We start from the raw sequence: 21,204 nt of genomic DNA on the forward strand, positions 1-21,204 counted from the left end.
ATATGAGGAGGTTCAGAAATGTATTTAATTATGTATGGAAAGCAATTGCATTTTTTCAGTTAGTAGCAAGAGCGTTAGGCTTCATATTAGCTCCCTCCTCTCTTACCTCTTGCCTTTTTCAAGATTCAAGACTCAAGATTCAATACTTTATTGCCATACAACCTTAGTTGTAAGGAATTTGTCTTGGTGTGCTCATAACAGAACATTAACAACAGGGACCACAAGCATAATATAACATAAAAACATGAAAAAGCACATAAGGCACATGATAAAATACATGACAAAAACCCCGCCCCACCCCATAATTAGAAAGGTGCATACATCCATGGATGTAAGACTTAAACCAAGAAAAGTACAAGAGTAACATCCCCTTAGGTAAGTGGCAGATCACTTTAGAAGTATAATAAATATCTGGCACAGTGTTAGGGTGAAGTGACCGGGGTGAAAGTGTCGGGTGCACTAAAAAGACTATTTCCTCACTGCATTGTCAATTGATATAATGCTGCTGTAAGCATGGGGAACCATTCAGCAGCAGGGTGGTCCTACAGTAAGTGCTGTTGAGGCAGCGGGTGGTTTTAGTTTTGATCGCTCTGAGTCTTTTCCCTGAGAGGAGGGGTATTAGGAGGGGGTTGGCAAGGTGCTCAGGGTGTTTGAGAATTTTCAGTCCTTTGCGTTGGATGTGGGTCTCATAGATGTCAGAGATGAGGGCGAGCTCACAGCCAATGATTTTTGAAGCTGAGCGCGCAATCCTGTCGAGCTGCATCCTCTGCTGAGCTGTAGAGTTGCCAAACCACACAGTTATTGAGAAGGTTAGCACGTTAGCACTGGGCTTCAATGTAACATTACTTGGCCAGAAAAACTGTGCATCTTTGGCTCCGCCCATTGAGGTTTGACTCAACCAATCAGATTATTTCTGCTTCCAGAGCAGCTCTGCCTCCAAGAAATATTTGTAGAACTAAAACTGCAATCTGGCCAGAGTGATCATGTATGATATAGAAGGGATCGGTAAAAGAAATATGAGCCAGGGAGAATTTTTTACAATTACATTTACAATTTGTTCTATTTGTAAATAGAATACTATTTTATTTAACAGGGAGCCAACAATAGTATAGTGATAATGAAGCTGTGCATGTATACATACTGTATGTCTACTTGTGTTTTGTATTTGTTTGATTTATGCTTTATTTTATAATGCTGCTGTAGAGTTGGCTTTTGATTCAGTTGAAGATTTATGTTTTTAATATTGAACTTATTGTTTCTACACACTGTCTGCTGTTCAGTAATATTTCATATTTGCTTAAATAAAATACAGTCATTAAAAGAGCCTGCCATGTTGTCCTTTTCATCCTTATTGGTCTGGATCATAATATGAATTGGAGCCATGTTTTTTATGTCCTCAATAATGATTGCGCTTTATCTAAGAGAGCTGCAGATTTGCTTTAAATCTACAGTAGTTTGAATCCTTCACAATTACTGATTGAAAGGTTAACACTGCACAAGACTGAGTTAACCAGAGTTAACCGCAGCCGGGCGTTCACTCGTCGGAGAGCTAGATGGGAGCTGAAGGGATTTTAACCGACATACAGCTGGCTTTCTTTCTCCTACACATGCAAGAACCCGCGTGGTTTATATCTGTTATGTGTAATGGCATAGTTTATTTATGCAGTCAGCTACCTGTACAGCTACTAAGCTATGTATCCTAACCTAGAAAATTAGCTTCACTTGTCGGTACATAGCCGGCTGCCGACAGAGAGTGGAGCAACAGAAGGGAAAGAAACTATAGCGACTTAACATTAGTGAACAGACCATGGCGTTCCTCCTGTCTCGTGTGTGTGTGGGTTGTAATCTCATCATTTAGTCCGCATTTGGCGTCTGGTTCCAACATCCTGTGTCGGTTCATGTGTCCTGCATTCTGCCAGCTTGATCACCCGTAATCGCCACATTTAATACAATTCCATACTCCATACTATTACGTTACTTGATTTGTGTTTAGTCTAGTTTGTTAGCGGTAGCGTTTTCTATCAGCTCGTAGCATCAGAATAGTAAATGTTGGATAGGCTGTTCACAACGACAGCGATCCCCCAAACATCTGTTACCTCGAATTGTCAAAATTGCAAACTACTTCATAGTACAATGCTGTGATTAGGAATAATATAGGAACTAATGTTTGAGCTACAGTTATCTGCAGCAGTATTTTGTTTGTATTCTAGCTGTATGAAGCGGAGTAGTGCAAACGCTGCTAAGAGGTTGCAAAGATGTTTGCGACAGTGTTGTTTTTTGGCACTACCACGAGGAGTCGCCAAAATCAACAATTTTCAAATCCTACTTTACTACCTGCTTTAATTGATCAGCATGAGGATATTCTATGTATAGAATCCAGTGTTACACTCCTTATAATTGCCAGTCAATGCAATAATGTATTGCATTATTATTACAAAATCAGTCTGAAGATGTTATTAGATTATCCAGCAACATATTATATTAATAGGTTTATTTAAATTTGAACTAATTTAGAGGGAGATTGTATTACATTTTCACAGGATTATTACATTATCTGACAATTATTACATTTTTGGTTGCTACGTGCCACCATGCTGGAAAAGCAAAATATTGCAGTTATCTTTGCTTCCTCCTTGAAAAACAAAGAAAATGCCTAATTTTCGGTGCACTGCTGTGCAATGTACCATCACACAGAAATGATACATTTTCTTTGGTCAGGGACATATTGTCTAATATGATTTGCCTGGCACCTTATCATGTTCAGGTAATACACTATTCTCTATAATCAATCATAGCTTATCTTTATGATTATTGGGGGATCCGATCAGGAAGTGCATTCTGAAATTTCTTGGAAATTTTCAATATTGAGTCTTATCTGTTGTCAACAACAGCACGTGAGACATGTTTCTCCAAACAAGAAGTATAAGGCAAAAATAAATTTCACATACAGACATATTGAAAGTGTTTGCACCTTATATTGTTGTATTACATTTTGATGGATTATTATATTATAAGGCAATCATTCCATTTTTGGTTGCTACATGTTGGAAGAGACTAGGGCTGAAACGATTCCTCGAGAAACTCGAGTAACTCGATTACTAAAAATCATCGATGCAAATTCTTTGCATCGAAGCTTCGTTTAATCCATATAACTATATACACGCTCAGTGTTTCGCACGGATGATTATTACTGTTGCACAACGCGCTGGAGAAAGAGAGAGAAAATAGCGAGGGGCGAAGAGAAGAGACAGGCCAGAGAAAACGACAGAAAGTGTCCAAAGTTTCGGATCCAGTGTTGCCAACTTGGCGACTTTGTCGCTAGACTTAGCGACTTTTCAGACCCCCCTGGCGACTTTATTTCTCAAAAGCGACTAGCGACAAATCTGCCGACTTTTTCTGACCATGGGAAGCAATGTTAATGTGTTGAATCCCAAAGCATTTGGCAATAAATTGGTTCGGCTGATGCCGGTTTTCTCTACTTGCTTGTCTAATCCAGAGAGGTCTGACGGTCACAGCGCTTCCCACACACAGTGTAGCTCCCTCCCTCCGCTGAGAGCAGGGACTGTAGGATAGGGTCCACTTGTAATTGCTACCGGCGTACGCCGAAACTGGCCGGGTGGGCGGAGTCAGCACTTAATATTAAAACGGGATGAGATGAAGGCTAGTAAAGAATGCACGTTAATTATGGCTATATGTAATGGCTAGTTAAGAACGTAAATCAATATGGTGGCTAGTTATGATGTCCCTAAGTTAGCTAAGTTTTGCTCAAGAAAATAACCACAGAAAATAAAATGCTGCAGTCAATTTGTGAAAGCCTGAGCTTCATTCATGTTATTATTATGATAGTCACACACACATACACACCCACACACACACACCTACTCCCCTCACAGTGATGCATAAAATACCCCAGAAAGCAAAATATCAGGTGGTGTAAGTAGCAATTGGAGCCTAAAATGCACCAGTCCAATACAGCAGGTATATTCAGTTTAGTTTGATTGCAGTGAGTAGGGTCAGCAGGTGTAGGGCAACCCTTCAACATAGTAAATAAATGTACATTAGCCAGTCTTATGAACTTGTATGATATTTAGGCCTAGTAATAAATATCAATAATAATAATTATTTCACCTCGTTTTCAGTAAATCACAGTGTCGTATGGACAGCTTCGTGCGGACAGCTTTTCTCTTTTGTATATTTACTATTGCTCTTTAATAAAGCAAAAGTATTTCTTATCCGATTACTCGATTAATCGATGGAATAATCGGTAGAATACTCGATTACTAAAATAATCGATAGCTGCAGCCCTAGAAGAGACAAAACAAAAATAAATAAATAAAATAAAATAAAGTTATCTTTTCTTCCTCCTTGAAAAAATGAAGAAAATGCCTAATTTTCTGTGCAGTGCTGTGCTGGGTATTCATTGAAATTATCCTCTTCCCTCTTTTATAGCATTGTTTTTAGCATTGTACCATCACACAGAAATGATACATTTTCTTTGGTCAGGGATATAGCGCCTTATATGATTTACCTGGCATCTAATCATGTTTAGGTAATATTGCTACTCTCTTATCAATAGTAGCTTATCTTTATGATTATTGGGTGACCTGATCAGGAAGTGCATTCTGAAATTACTGGAATCTGAATCTGTTGTCAACAACAGCACGTGAGACACGTTTCTCCAAACAAGAAGTATAAAACAAAAATAAATTTGACATAAAGACATATTTAAAGCGTTTGTACCTTATATTGTTGCACTGTATATTGTACCAATGCCATATTGTACTGTGGGCAGAATAGCTTTCCTCTCGTTTGCTTGAGATGATATGGGACAAAGGATTGTTTTGCCTATTACAAAACTAACTGATGGTCTTTGTTTCAAAACAGTCATGTTGCAAGACACTTTCTTCTTACAGTGAGTAGTAGAAATAATTTTGTTCATGTAAAAGTAGCCCACTTTGTAAATAGAAGGCCTACGTTTTATTCTATAAAATGTTATTCCAGAGTATTTTTAATTGAGTCATTGTATTGGCAGTGGTAGCTGAAAGGTTAATGACGGAGAGGTTGAATTGGTTTGAATCCCAGAACGGCTGTCAAAGTCCCTTGAGCAAGGCATTCAACCTCCCAATCTGCACAGTGGATTTACTGGTGTGAGTCTAAAGCAGGAGTTTGCATGCTCAACTAACCATTCCTGTATAAATAAAGGTTTGCACACAATGAAATTGCATCATTTAGTATGGATCAGTTCCTACTAACATCTACAACTAAATAATATTGTTTCCTGGAGTCATGTTTTGATTTTGCAACAACCCCTCAGCCCTTAAATGCCATACCTTTAGCCTTCGTTGTTGAGAGTGATGGTGAGGTTGGAAGTTACTGGTGAGGAATAAGTGCAAGCCTGAGTTAGTTGCAGTGTCATTTAGTGTACAGTAGTGTGGTGTAATGTAGTGTAATGCAGTGTAATTTAAGTGTAAGTGGAGTGGTTTATTCAAACTCTGGAGCGGTTACTCCTTTAGTTTGGTTTGTTTGGCCACGTGAGAACAATACCACTCAAACTCAGAGTTCTGGGATTTACTGTTGAGCCTTCTGGTGGTGTTGTGGACTCAATTTATGATCTGTCTCACTCTCATCAAAGTTGCCCGTCCCTCATCTGGTTAATAATCAAAGTATGCCTTATCTAAATGCAGATAAAGCTCTCTGCTTTAATAAACAGCAGACGTCATGATGAGACTTGTGCATAAATACTCTTTGTGGTTGACATGGTTTGTCAAATTGTATTCATCAGGCTAAACAGTGGTCCTTACTCTTCTTAAAGTTCATTCAGCGTGTCAAGGTAAGTGGTTGTAGCCTTGGGAATAGTTTTGTCTGAACTTGCTTTCAAAACCACAATCTGGAGTTTTTTGTGCCTATTAGTTATAGCTAAATACCCGTAGATTGTTGTTCCTTGTTGACTAGTAGATTGTAGTTCTTTATATCAACAACTACTGCTGGGATGTCCCTGAGCAAGGCACTAAACAAAGGTTAAAACAACTCAGTAGTTACTGGATCTATATCTTACTTTAACCAGTCAATTTTCTATTTTTACGGATAGTGTTGTAATTGACATTTATGGTACCTATTCGCTAGTTTCTAGTAATTGTTTTAATTTACACTAAGAGATATAAGTAAATCAGTGCTGTCTGTTACTGCGTTATTCTGCTACCCAAAGTATAAGTGCCGTATGCAATGCTGGGAAAACAAGCACTCGGTATCACTACAAGCCATTAGCCAATATATAGAGGATCCAATGCTGAGACCCGTAAGCTTTATATATACTGTATATACTGTAAATGATTAGGTTTGTGCTGTAAAAAAAAGTACGATTTAATTTTTCTAATCTAAACTGTCATTCATTTTGCAGCAGTAGGCCTATGTGTCTTTTTTTTGTTTGTTTTTTTCATTTTCATGCCCTTTGGACATATGATTTTTGGAACAACACCTTATTGATGAGAGGAACCATTGGTCCCCAGATGTGTTGTTAGTCCAGGATAAATTTAACACACTATAATGATTACAATGTAAATTTCTTCAGTGTAAGTCTTCTAATGACCCTCTGCCTTGTCTTGTCTCAACCAGAATAATGAAACACACCACAGCTTTCATTTTGCTGCTTCTCCTGGGAACATGCATGGGTTCCACCAGTTCAAGTAAGTATGATCTTGTAATATCTATGATGTCTTTGCTATAAAACATCACCTTGTGTAGCTTTCAGTACCAGAGAGCTCTAATCATGGCATGTGATTGATTAAAAAATAAGATTATACTACTATGACATGGTATGCAGTTGCGTAAATCTCCTAGATCCCCAACTGGTGCTATTATGGAGGTCAGCTACAGGATTGCCTGTGTGCAAATAATGGCTAAATATATAATATACAGGTTAGAAAAAGAGAGGGATATGATAAAGATTGTTGTGGTGTAGATATAGGTCCATTCTGTCATGTTATAAGTAAAAGTGAAAGTCTGTTAAGTAGAGCTGTTTCCAAATTTAGATTACTGTGGCCCAGTAAACTGTCATCTTTAGCTCTAGCCTGTACTCCAAACTCTGAGTATTGGAGGAGGGTCGATTCCAAAAGACTCAACTCTTAAGTCTCCAACAAGCTGAAGAGTTGGGGTCAGCTCTCAACCAATAAGTCTGTCGAAAATAAGCAGACTCGACTCTTGGTATCTGCTGATACTTTTTTAATTTGTCAAGAGACGTACCACTTGACCAATTATTCAGCTGCTTTAACATGAAGACGGGACTAGTTACGTATCATGGTTTAGCCTTTTGGGTCGAGGAGTCGATTCCAGTAAGTCCCACAATTAGAATCAGAGTCAGAATCAAAATTTGGGAATCACGCACCACAAAATTTGACTTGTAGCTTGAGAAGAGTTGGCTCAGTTAACCTGAAAAACAGTTTTTTGGCTTTGTTAGCTAGCTAACTACCAAGCAAGCTAATTTAGCAAAGCATGTTAATGTTAATGCAACTAGCACTACTAGCTACTAGCCATGTAATGTTTGCTATTGTGTAAATAAAATGTGTTAACAATAAAACTGTGAGTTTGCATTAGGTGACAGATACTACATTGATTAGCTAGATAGCTAACAAGCTGACATTATCTATACATAAAATTGATCAGATTTAAGCAGGATGAAGCAGGAGGCCCCTAGTGATCACAGTGCCCGAAGCAGCAGCTTATATTGTTTATCAGGCATCGCCAACTATGGCAATCTATGGAAAAAATGGTACTAAGGCAAATTATTTGTTGAAACACACTTTTAATGATCTTAACTTAGAGAGTGCTGAAAGGTAAAACTGTAATATCCTGTTAGTCAAAGGAAGACAGCTTCCGCACACTTCGTTCCTGACATGTATTTTGTTGCCAAATTGCCATATGCTGTCACCATTACGCAATGCCAAATGCCAAAAACTACGTGTCCCTCTCACCATTACGTAATGCCAAATGCGCAACGTGAATGTCCCGTTAACCATCATCACACATTGCCAATTGCTAAATACGCAACCTACAACCAAGAAAAACACAGTAAATATGTAAAAAGCACAGCCCAGCAAAAAGTCATGAAAATAAACTGCAAAGGCATCTTACCTTCATCCGAAGCACAACGTAGGCCTACCCGACGCACACACACATCGCCCTTGGTTAATACATTACGCTACATTCAAAACAATTTAGTAAATCCTCCCCAGTTGTGTCTTATGTCACTTAAATCAACTCACGTAGTGCAATATTTATTATTACTTTACTGAAAGAGACTTAAAGCTACTCAAAGCTACTCGTCGGAAGCAGGTCGGGAGATAGACTGGGAGTAGAACTCAACCTGTTGCTGTAACTCAGTCTCAGTAAAACAAGGAGTACAATGTTCCAAAAGCATAGGTTTATTTCTGTTTTTTCTTTCTTTGTAGATCACTATAAATGTATTTATGCTGTGTCACCCAGTGTCACCCTAGTAACAATCAAATTAAGACAAGTGTGGCGCCCCTAGTGGCGTGGCACCCTGGGCAATTGCCCTGTCTGCCCCGCCCACGCGCCGGCACTGCTAACAAGCATCTTAACTCAGAAAACAACCTTCCATTACTTTTTTACGTGTATTTCAACTTATGTCTCATTCACAGGAAATGTGGCCTTGCGTGGAAGAGCAACCCAGTCAGACCTCATCAATGAACCATTGGCAGCCTATGGTGCTGCCTCCAATGCCATTGATGGAAACCGTGAACCTAATTTCGAGGCTGGATCATGCAGCTCTACTGACCAACAGACCGACCCCTGGTGGAGAGTGGACCTGCTGGACACCTACGTTGTCACCTCCATCACCATCACCAACAGAAGAGACTGCTGTGAGGAAAGGATCAACGGGGCAGAGGTCCACGTAGGGAACTCTTTATTCCAAAATGGTGCTGCAAACCCAATGTAAGTGGATATGAAGAGTTATGAGATATCCAGCATTTGAAAAAAGTGACAGCTACTCTTCCAAGTTTTTTTTTACCTTTATTTATCCAGGGAAAGTTGACTGAGTATCATTATCTTTTCTAGCAACGCCCTGACTCACATTCACACCTGGGAGCTGCCCAGTACAACCTTAGTCTTCTGCTGAGCAGCTCCATAGTATAATTTGGCAGTAAAATTTGAGACAGTCGTAGTATTTTGTAAGCAAAATAGTCTAAATGACCAAAATGACAACCCTTAATGTGTTTTACTTTCATGGCAGCAATAATTTGAGAATATGTGCTACTTTTTGAGCCTTGTGGTTGTGAATCTAGAACATTATTTATGTTGTCTGCTAAGATCAAGGTCCTCAATGTAATGTCTTCGGGGATCTGAGGAAGCACAGCTAGTGCTGTTATACAATAAGTGGCTAAGGAGCTATTCTCCGTTGTGCATCCATACATGTTCATTTTCAGCTCCGCCCTGCTCCATATTCATACAGATCCATACATTCACACCTGGGAGCTGCCCAGTATAACCTCAGTTTTCCACTGGAACTATTGAGGTCTTTGTGCCTTGCTCATGGGTACAATGGCAACTGTAGAGGAAGGAGAGACTGTTACTCACATTTCCTGTCCAGGTTTTCACCGTTCGCCTGAGGAATCAAACCTACAACCTTCCAGTCAAAACCCTGTTTCTTTAAAGGAATAGTTCACCCAAAAATGCAAATTTTGTCATTCTCTACTTACCCTCATGTCAGTTGGAACACTAGTGAAGTTTGTATGTCAATATAATGCACAGGGAGTTTGCTAGTGCTGCTCCGTGCTAGTGCAGCATTCTCCAAAGTGTGAATGGAGACAGTTTCTGTACAGTTCCAAAAAGGGCAAAAATGACCATAAAATTAAGCAGCATAATCCAAGTGTTCTGAAGCCAAATGATTGCACTGTAGGTCCAAATGTCCAATATTTACCTCATTAGCCTATCTCCTAGATTTTCCACACTTGTTCTGTACCATGCCAACCAGCACTACAGTAGCATACAGATCTAGCATTGTCTTCAAACGCTGTCAGAAATATTGTAATTATGGATAAATTGTGCTCGAATTACCCAATAAATACAAATGGGAAAGTCAAATTTTATTTTGCCCAAGATGCCAAGCGGTGTTTAACTTTTCGGTGCCATGCAACTTTAGCCAATAAACTATAAATTAAAATATCAATTACAAAGCTCTCCAAGTGGGGAAATCTAGGAGATAATGAGGTATATATTGGACTTTTGGACCCACAGTGCAATCATTTGGCTTCAGAACACTTGGATTATGCTGTTTGATTTTGCTTTGCATTTGTTTATGGTCATTTTTTGCTCTTTTTGGAACTCTACTCCACTCCAGGAGTTTTGGAGAAGGCTGATACAGAGCTGTGCCACTTAACTCGCTAAGCTATACTGACAACAAAATTCACCAGTGTTTCAACTGACATGAAGGTGAGTAGATAATGACAACCTTTTGACGACCGTTGACCCCCCAAGTACTGCAGGTATAACATTAATTCATGGACTGCTTCCTCTCTCTCTCTCTTTTAGGGTTGGTGTTATTTCTCAAATCCCAGCAGGCAGGTCTTTGACTCTGACTTGGAACAGAGGTGTGGAGGGACGTTATGTGACTGTGGTTCTGCCTGGTTTAAACAGGATGCTTACCCTCTGTGAAGTGGAGGTCTATGGGTACCGTGCCCCAACTGGTGAGAATTTGAGCTGTAACATGTATAGAGTATTAGTTAATGCAATTAGTATTGATTTTCTGCCAATCAGTAGATATAGATATAGAAGTCATAAGATGAAGTTATACAAATGAATCACAGTCAACTTTAAAAATGTAATTTGTATTAGAAATTGTAGTTAATCCTACCTTTACTCCTACATTATTATTGCAGGTGCAAAAGCAGCTAAATTTCTCCTTAAATGATTCATAGGAGAAATGAATTGCCATATTGTAACCAAAAAATTGTATCTCCCTTCTATGGGAAATCAAAAGTTACTGGGATTCTGGAGAGCGACAGAAAAGGATTTGCAAGTTTCTAATATATACAGTGCATTTAAAAAGAAAATGCACAAACTGTCACGACTGCAAACAAAACGATGTATTTGTGCTGATTTTTGTAACTATTTCCTTTGTGCAGGAGAGAACCTGGCACTCCAAGGAAAAGCCACACAGTCATCATTGTATTCATATGGCATTCCATATTATGCCATAGATGGGAATCGTGCCAGCAACTGGGGACGGGCCTCCTGCACTCACACAGGAGCCGACTTGAACCCCTGGTGGCGACTGGACCTGCGCAAAATCCATAAGGTGTTTTCTGTTAGCGTAACCAACACGGAGTCTTCACCACAACGACTCAATGGAGCTGAGATCCGCATTGGAAATTCCCTTGAAAACAATGGCAACAACAATCCCAGGTAGTTTATGGGTGAATATATAATTAATGGACATATGTCACTTGTTTTTTGTGTGTGGAAAAAAGTTAATTAGCCTAACTTGCTCTTTGATAACATGTCAAGGCTGATAATGAAGTTACCCTTGACATTTGTTTTGAAAACATGGTTTACAAAATGCCAATCACATTTTCAACACACCCGTGTGTCTAGTTTGGGACAACACATCTGTGCTACTTTTCAATACAACATATCTTAATAAAAACATGTATAAACATTTTAAATACTCACAGTCACAGGGTTAAGTGCCTTACTCAAGAGCACACCAACTGTCAAGTTGGGGCGCAAAGAGAAAGTGAAAGAGAAATGTTCTCATTCTGAGAACATTTCTCTTTCAAGCTACTGCCAACTGCACAAAATGCAAATTGTAGTACTTTTTTTTTTTAAATACTAACTTTACTTTTCATTGTTAACCTCAAGTCTATCCCACCCCAACTTTAAAATCACAAAACACTTCAATTCAGAGGAACATTTTAGAGAATAAAACCTATAGGCCTACAAAACATAATGTTGTTATCAGGGCCGTGCAGACTTTTAGGAGGGCAGGTGCTCAGCTGTAAAAACAAAGGGCACCCCCCCTCCGCCCCCCAGGAAAAAAATCCATAAGTGTCAACTCAATTTAACTTATTATTTTAGAACTTTTAGAACATTTTAAACGTGTATAAAAACTGAATTTAGATTAAATAAAATTAAAGATGTTTGCCAATCAAACATCTGCCTTCATCCTCCCATCCTCCCATTTCTCTGACTCTCATCCTCCTCTCTTCTACTGCTGGTGATCCAGCTAGATAATGTTCTGCTGACTCTTGCTGAAGTTCCCTTCCTTTCTGCCTTATTCTTTCTTTTCTTGGCATACTGTGACCAGAAAATAAGTTAATGTCAGATTAAATGATTTTTATTATGAAATAAGCCACATGCAACAGCTTGTATGAAGCTATCTAACAATGTTTCAGTTTTAATTACATCCATCCACCCATGTATTCATTAATTTCAGCACCTTGAGATTACATTGTATTTAAATTTTTTTTGGATCTACAAATAAAATTAGTTATTATTATTATTATCATCATTATTATTATTATTAGCTATTTAGCTACGTATTCATGTGACAGGGATAATGTAGAGTCGGCCTACTAGTTCTATTTTAATGTTTGGCATGTTTGCTAATGGCTATACAAATAAATTGTATTATTATTGTTAGGAGTTTAGAAGCAAATTTAGAAACCAGAGAAGCCAAACAAGACCCATTCAATCAATCAAAACTAAAGTATTTACATGTTATATATTTGTTACAAATATATAACATCGGTGTGTTGAAAATCAGACATCTTTCTTTTAGAGTGTCCATTTATTCAACTGACCTATTGCTGAGTTGACTAAGTGATTTCTGCTTCCTCCGGTAGGTGTGCTGTCATCTCACACATCGCTGGAGGTTTTACAGACACCTTCCAGTGTTATGGGATGGAGGGTCGCTACGTCAACATAGTCATTCCAGGAAGAACAGAGAAGCTGCTCCTGTGTGAGGTGGAGGTGTATGGCTCAAGCCTGGATTAGATATGAGGAGGTTCAGAAATGTATTTAAGTATGTAGGTAAGGCAATTGCCTTAGAGGCTCTGCCTCTGAGAAATGTTTGTAGAACTAAAACTCCAATCTGTCCAGAGCGATCATGTATGATATAGAAGGGATCGTTTTTTTTTTTTTTTTAGGTGAACTGCTAAATAATATTTACAAGTTGTTCTGTTTAAGTAAAATACTATTTTATTTAACATGGAGCCAACAATGGTATAGTGATAATGATGCTGTGCATGTATATATACTGTATGTCTACTTGTGTTTTGTATTTGTTTGGTTTATACCTTATTTTATAATGCTGCTGTAGAGTAATATTTCATTTTCGCTGAAATAAAATACAGTCATTAAAGGAGCCCACCATGTTGTCCTTTTCATATCATCCTTATTGGTCTGGATCATAACATGAATTGGAGCCATGTGTTTTATGTCCTCAGCTAGGGATGCACCGATCCGATACTGATATCGGATATCGGTCCGATACTGACTCAAATAGCTGGATCGGGTATCGGTGACAATGGGGCCGATCTATTCAATTCAATTCTATGTTTATGTCTACGTGCGCATACTACGTCATGCGTCAGCAGCGCGCCGGTAGACCCGGCCATTTGCCTTCGGTCCGTCCGGTGGCTCCTCCGGTCCAGCAGCTCCGGAGGATCCCGGAGGATCCCGCCTGCCGCGCGCAGCGTCTCCCGCACTGAATTCTCGCTCGTGGGGCGCGAGCCTCCCGCAGCTAGCATCCAGGCTAACAAGCTAACCTGGCGCCCAACCCTCATAACAGAGCCGGGGTCGGGGTGAGCTGACCGGGGGTCGGTGCTGATGCTCGGTAGTTAAAAACACACCTGCATGAATACTTTGTCTCGGTTATATGTTTAAACTCTCCCGGGTCACCGCGCGGCCGAGCAGGCTGCCATTTAACCTGCGAGGTAAAGTAGTTTTCCACCAATTATACAATCGGCGCGTCCAGCCAGACTCCATTCATAAATCCAAGGTTTACGGGGACTCGGCTGTAGGTCAACGTTGTTTCCTGCCACAACACGATTTAAAGTGTTTTCCGTGTTCGTCAGGTACTGCTGCTCCATTCGGCCGACACATAGTCAGACTAACATACCTTGATTTTTTTTCTGAGGGCTGTTTCATAAAGCAAGATTACCAGTTAAGCCAGAGTTATTTCAGTAATTTAGGCTTATTCTGCATATTTTGAATGTTTTGTTTTTACCAAGTTACTTGTTTATACTACTTGTGTGAATTGTGATTTAATTTATCAAGTTTGTTTGCACTAGTTTGTGACTTAACTGTGATTTAATGTTTACATTTTGTTCTCATTTGATGCAGTTGTATTGTTTTATACTGGAATTTTAATTCCTGACCAATTTGTTGCTGCATTTAAAAGGTTTACACTTGAATTGTAATTCCTGTTAATTTTGAAGATGTTTTACCAAGTTGCTGGAGCACGATTATTTATTATTTTAATAATAAATAACAATTGAGTACATTTATATCTATGTATTTATTTGTTACATTTTGTTTTACAAAGTTAGGAAAGCAATGTTAAAGTCAAGCCTGATGTTGCCTTACACATAAAAGAATGATCCCAGTCTCTTCCACACAGTGAGGCATAGCCTACAGTTTATTAATTAAACACTGGTATTGGATCGGTACTCGGTATCGGCCGATACCCAAAGCCCAGTTATCGGTATCGGTATCTGGACTGAAAAAGTTGGATCGGTGCATCCCTATCCTCAGCCAACCTGGGTCGTGATTGAGCTATACTTAAGAGAGCTGTAAATTTGCTTTAAATCTACAATAGTTTGAATCCCTCAAAATGACTGATTGAAAGGTTAATCTAACACGACTGAAGTAAAGTGTATGAACAGTACACAGTCAAGGATGTGTTATTTTCAACATATTTGTGTCTGTGTTAGGGCTGAACAATTAATGGAAATTTTATCGAAATCGCAGGAGGCGCAATATTTGTTAAAGGCAAAATGTGTGTCAAAATACCATTTTAAATTAAATATTGTCGTGCTGCAGAGATGTCCTGGCCTACACATCATATTCTACAGACTTAAGAAAACATCTTTGTTTGGTACAGATCCCTGCAAAAATCACACCATAATCATTTTAATACATTTTTCAATGAAAATGAGAATAATGATGTAAAAATTATCATTCCCTCTAATATGCAAATCATATCGCAAATCATATCGCAATTGCAATATCAGTCAAAATAATCGCAATTAGATATTTTTTCAAAATCGTTCAGCCCTAGTCTGCGTCATCCACCATATCTGTCTCCACAGCTGACACCATACTGAATGCCATGCTGGCTGAGTGCACATTGTGACTGAATACTGAATTTACAGTATATTAGTAGTTAATTTGTATAAGTAGACACAGGTTATGATTGTAACGTTAACGCCTCTTCCTCTCTGATCTTTTCCCCCTCTTTTATAACTTGATTTGTACAGAAAAGATGCACTTAATTTGTTTACTTGGCATTGACTTGGAGGAAGGGCAGATAACATTACAATCTTTCCTTTTAAGCTTATCCTACTGTTACATTTATCCTAAGTCACTCTGGAGCAGAGTGCCAGCGAAATGCCTTAGAAGGTAAATATAAAGTGTCAAATCTGCAGCCACACTTCCCTCCAACCCACATTGGATTAACATTGAGACAAAACCAATTTTTTCCAACCTCATGTCATCATATCTTTTCACTGGTGGATTAAGGGAGAAAAAAGAAAAAGAAAAAAAACCCATCTGGGTCACATATTGATAAAGGAAAATTATTTTGGTGATGGAGGTTTCCTGTGTAAAAGCTTCTACACTGAGGACAGATAGATTATCTATACTGTGAAGAGGTAAACAATAAACAAAGTAAATTACTAATATAAGTAATAGGAACTTTTAAATCTAAGCTTCAGAGTTATCTCTTCTCACTGACTTATGATGATGTTAATAGATGAATCTCGAAAGACTTGAAGCTCATTGCATTCTTATTTTGATGATTGGTCATTGTTACTGTTGGTTCTACTTTATTATAATTTTCCCCTTTTCCTTTAGTGTGCCCTGTTGTTTTGTGTAAAGTGTGTTGAGACATTTCTTTGTGATAATTGCACTTTAAACTATTCAGAGACCTAAAATGGGGCAGGGGTTTAGAACTGGCCATGTCATTAAAAGACCTGTAGATGGAGACAATAATTTGAGTGTAATCATTCTTACTGATAAACCCATCCAGTCCTCTAGGGCTGTGAACGACCTGCTGAACTCCAACTGGGAAAATCAGCATCATCTTTTAAGCTATATTACTTCTTAAAATGCATTTTTAAAGACAGGTTTTTATGTAGGCAAGTTGTTTTCAGTTTTCTTTGTAATCTATTTTATTCCTGTTGTATTTGTTATTTGATTTTAACAAATCCTATACTCTGTACACAGAAACGATTTAACCTCGTCATAGGCCCCTGGGTGAAGCTTCGCCCATAGGCCCCCCCACCAGCCTTCTGCTCCCTTCCCCCTGTGCACAGCGATACCACCCAGCAGACTTGCACAGCAATAGCAATGCAATGAACTAGGAAAGGTTACATTTTCTTAAGAAAATGTGTGTGCTTGCTGAGTTTAAATTGCTCAAGTTTTCTCATGGTGCAAAGGTTAGTCATTGTACCATGCACAAGTACAAGTACAACGAAACTTGGACTTACGAGCAGCCAGGTATAAAAACATAGGCATTTAGAATACCAGAAAATATACCAAATAGACAAATAGTATTCACCACCATCAAATAGCATCATCCTGTAGCAGTAGCTCGCCCATGTAGCTAACGTTATGTGTGAATGGAAACTTGAATGCAAATTTAATGGTAAAACATATTTGATCTGATAACAAGCTAGCGATGCTCAGGGGCAAATTAACTGGCAAATCAGGAAGTAGTCTGCATTGTTCAATTAACATTAGCTATATTAACACAACTGTGAAGAATGCAGCTAGGAGTACTTCTCAGTTGTTTATGTAACATTGGCTAGCTAGCAGCTAACGTTAGCAAGCTAGCTAAGTTAGTTGCCTCCAGTTAAAGCCAGATAGCTAGCTATCTAGCTAACTAAGTGAATGGAAACTTCAATGGTAATGTTACCATCAATGGTTTGACTAATTAGCTAGGTAGCTAGCTCGTTTGCCAGGTAACTCAGAAACACTATAATTTGATCAGTAACTAATGTTTAACAGATAGATATCCACACAACATAATGCTATATAACAAATCACATCAATAGTTAGCTAACAGTTAAGGTTACATTGAAGTTACCGTAAATGTTTTGACTAGTTAGCTAGATAGCTAGCTAGCATTAGTTTGCCAGGTACGGTAACTCAAAAACGCTATCATTTGATCGGTAACGTTAACTCAGATAATGTGTAATGTAATAATGCCGTGTAATAGCTAATCACATCGATAGTTAGCTAGCTAAGTTAAGGTTAGCTAACGACATGCTAGCGTTACCTAACATTAGCTACCAGGTAACTGAAAAGCAACAAACATTTCTTTTTTTTTATCTGATAATGTGATGCTCAGCTAGCGCGACAGTTATTGGTTAAATTACCTACTTCCACTAACAATACTTAGGCTAAATATCACAAGGTAATAATATTACCTACCGTTAACGTGTGTAGGGCAGCAGAAGACGTGGATGTTTGTAAATTAACGGCAGAGAGTGGGACTCAGTGTGTGGGGGTCCGTGTGGCATTTAGCTTATAGGCAAGAGGCATCGCAGCCAAAGACGCCCTCTAGAGGCCATCTCACTTACAAGCTCTATTAACGAAGTTGGATAGGCTAATTTCTGGAATACACTTGCAGGATACAGTATGTGATAGGTGAGATGCCCTCTTGACGAAGTGTTGATGACTGACTGACTGCCTCCCTGTCTGACCTAAATGAGCCCTGGGAAAAAGTGTAAACACAGAACAAATGCTCAAACAAAGCACAAAAACAACCTTCAGTATGCATATGTATCTGCATCCCTAAAGTTCATATCTAATGCTGATTAAAAAGGTTCCATTTCATGCTATTAAACATAGTTTTATTTTTAAGTTTTAATGACATAATTTAAGAATTAAAATATAATGGGTGTGAAGGCAGCATAAAAGGTAGCAAAACATTCTCTGGATAAATAAGTTAAAAAGACAGATCACTACAATTTCTCTTTCTCAAACATAAATTCAAGACAAAATATGCTACACTGCTGATAAGAAACTTTTATTTTTATTTTTTTTTAAAATACAGACAAAATAGACAAATATTATAAAAGACATCTGAAACAAAGCTAGGTCTGCCACAGGAATAAACTATTTACGTCAAAATGTATCAGGAAGTGTGGCTATAGCCCCACTCCTTAAAAACGGGCACTTGACTTTCAAGAACACTTCGACACCACGGATCCCCCAGTAATCATACCAGTGGTACATAACATAATCAGCTCCGAAATGGAATGCACAAAATATAAATGATTTATACATGAACACAAACTGTATGATTTGTTCAACAGCTCGCTCTGGCACATTTGATATTCTCTCAGGTTACTAACATGTCGACCATGCTAATAGTGAATGAGTATAAACCTTAAAGAAAGACAGTAATCATCTCATTCTACAGCCCATCAATGAGATCACCACTAAGCTGTGCTCTACCTCCATGTCACAACCTGTCAGAAGTTCACACACACAAGAAAATTAACCTCAAGAGTAAACTTGCAGCATTTATAGAATCGAAGCGCATCACAGAGTATTGGATCAGTGGTCACCAATGATCAAGAGGCCCTGCCGCCATGTTGGAGGAGTAAGCATGGAAGAGAAGATTCGTTAACACCTCTTTGACAAATAAACTGACAAATGTGTGTAGTGGTGTTGAGTTCAATTTACACTGTAATGGGAGGGAAAGGGATCCATGAGGAGGAGGTGATAATGTTACAATCTGTCCTGTTGGTGTCACTCCTGCAACATGGTGGCATCTCCCTCTTACAGTCAGGTAACTATTCAAAACAATCTATGACAAACCTCTATTGGCTCATTCTGGTCATTGCAGAGCCGTGGTGTGAACCATATGAGTGATGAATCCCTTAAATACAAAAAACATCCTGTGTGCTGTAATGCCGACAGCCCAGCTGACCGCTGCCCTCGTTCTGCAGAGTGGCTCAGGGCTTTTGGAGCAGCAGGACTGAAGCAAAGAAAAGTGGTTTGAAGCGAGAAGAGCACTGTGTTTTCTGAGCCAGATATTTCACATTTAAAACACTGTACATACGAATAAAGCAGGAAGGGAACACTGCAATTCAAACAGCCCTGTGGGTCGGATTATTTTAGCTCTAACCGTGACTACAACATGCAGCTATGGTGCCAAAATCCATTGCTAATTTTACCTAGGTGTAAAGGCCACTTTTGGACAGTACAAGCTACAAATTTAAGCAAAAGGGTTCCTCCTTTTGGAAAGAGTGTTGTAACTTTCAAAGTTTATTTAAATTCCAGATCTACCAAAAAATGCCTCCAAACTGAATTTAAATAGTCATCGACGTGGTTTAAAGGAGGAAACAAGACTGCTACCAAGAAAATTCACTGCTACCAACAGTTTGGATTGACTGTTTAAAGAACTCCGGTCACAAAACTACCACTGTTTCTCTGACGGTTCTCAATCACTACAAATACATCTTGCACGTGCTACAGTACCCTGAAATGCGCAGCTTTAATAACAGACTTGCTTTGGCAATAAATAATAATTTAAAGAACAAAAACAACCTTTAAAAGGCCGTACATTGGTGTATTAGAAAATAACTGTTTGGGTACCCACAAAACTGCTGATAATAGGAAATGTAACAGGGCGGAGTTGGGGGCAATCCACTTTCAGCAGGAAGTTGGATTTATTTGAAACTCAAAAACTGTACATCTTCTGCCATAAAAAAACCTCTTATATCCAGTTTATAGATAAATTAAGAACAGAGGCTCTGCTATTATGTGAATTGCCATTAAAATTCGTATTCTGAATTGAGTGAATTCCATCCCAACAGAGAATGATATGTATTGAAAGATTATAAAAAAGCTTCAAAACACAAGAACATAATTTGCCTGTGAGATTCCCAAGACTCTGAAACACTGTTTGCATAAAAATGCTAACACAAATAAATTAGAAAAAATATATTGTACTACTGAAAATCTTTTCAAAGATCAACACTGTGCATAACAATAGAATGAATACAGCTGTTGTCAAGTTTGCAAAGGGTATTGCTTCACAGTACGTGGACATCTTCGATTGGTCCTGGCAGACAAAATTGACTTCTACAGCGAAAGCCAAAGACAATTAGTTATATATAGTAATTAAAAAAAAAAATACTGATATCTGAATTCAGCGTCTTGTACAACTGCATTGCAAACCAAACAAACATTGTCTTAAAATAAGAATTCCATGTAACAGAACCAAGGCAACGAACTAAACGCAGAACTGCGACGCCTCACGGCCTCTGACATCGCTTAGGAATCAACTGGAACAGGAGCGGGAACGTGGAGCGGGAACGTGGAGCGGGAACGTGGCCGGGCGACGGGATGCAGCAACAGGGACGATTAGCAAACTGCGGGGACCTTTCTAAAGTTTCCTGAAGTCACAAACACAACCGAGAACCTTGAGGCCGTCATGATTCGTATTTTAGAAACTCGTGGGAAATTATCTTTGCGTCCGACTTATTATTAGTCCACTGCTCAGTGAATCAGAGCACCGCAAGAAAGGGCAGCTGTGAGGGTTTGGGTTTTGGGGAGTAAAAAGCAGCAATGGCAGTGGCTTCTCCAACAGAGAGACTGACCAAAAAACAAGGTAATCCTTTTTTTAAAAAAAAAAGAAAAAAACAAAACAAAACACAAATGATAGAAATAGCAAGAGGGTTCTGCTAAACCAGTCCGACCCCGGCTGTTATCTGAGATCTTTGGCAACTTTGGCTTTGGGGACTTTGAGAACTTTGTAAATGTTGTTGGAGAACACTGTGGTGAAGTGAGGCCCCGGGTTCCTGGACATGTGGGAGCACAGGGGGATTTTGCCGGCGTTTTGCGGATCCTCCACATCCCAGATCTCTGGCATACTGCATCCTGGCCTGGAAGAGAGAGAGGAGGAAAAAGATGTGTGAGTGAGAGAGAGGGGGGGGGGGGACAAATTCATTC

General features: G+C 38.9%; 2 protein-coding genes across 2 annotated transcripts in view; one reads left to right on the forward strand and one right to left on the reverse strand.

Moving 5' to 3' along the window:
• Positions 1-6,616: 6,616 nt before the first annotated feature.
• On the forward strand, positions 6,617-13,008 carry LOC139916518 (uncharacterized). The gene is made up of 5 exons (XM_078287169.1): positions 6,617-6,683; positions 8,655-8,949; positions 10,546-10,700; positions 11,139-11,418; positions 12,858-13,008. The coding sequence occupies exons 1-5, from the start codon at positions 6,617-6,619 to the stop codon at positions 13,006-13,008; spliced, it is 948 nt and encodes a 315-aa protein (XP_078143295.1).
• A 5,253-nt stretch (positions 13,009-18,261) lies between these two features.
• Positions 18,262-21,204, reverse strand: part of dpy19l1l (dpy-19-like 1, like (H. sapiens)) — a 29,447-nt gene continuing 26,504 nt past the window's right edge. The window contains exon 22 of the mRNA XM_078287380.1: positions 18,262-21,137. Coding sequence (XP_078143506.1) covers positions 20,960-21,137 — 178 coding nt within the window. The 3' untranslated portion in view covers positions 18,262-20,959. The remainder of the gene's footprint in view (positions 21,138-21,204) is intronic.

The sequence above is a fragment of the Centroberyx gerrardi genome, chromosome 12 (assembly GCF_048128805.1).
Source record: "Centroberyx gerrardi isolate f3 chromosome 12, fCenGer3.hap1.cur.20231027, whole genome shotgun sequence".
NCBI lineage: Eukaryota > Metazoa > Chordata > Actinopteri > Beryciformes > Berycidae > Centroberyx > Centroberyx gerrardi.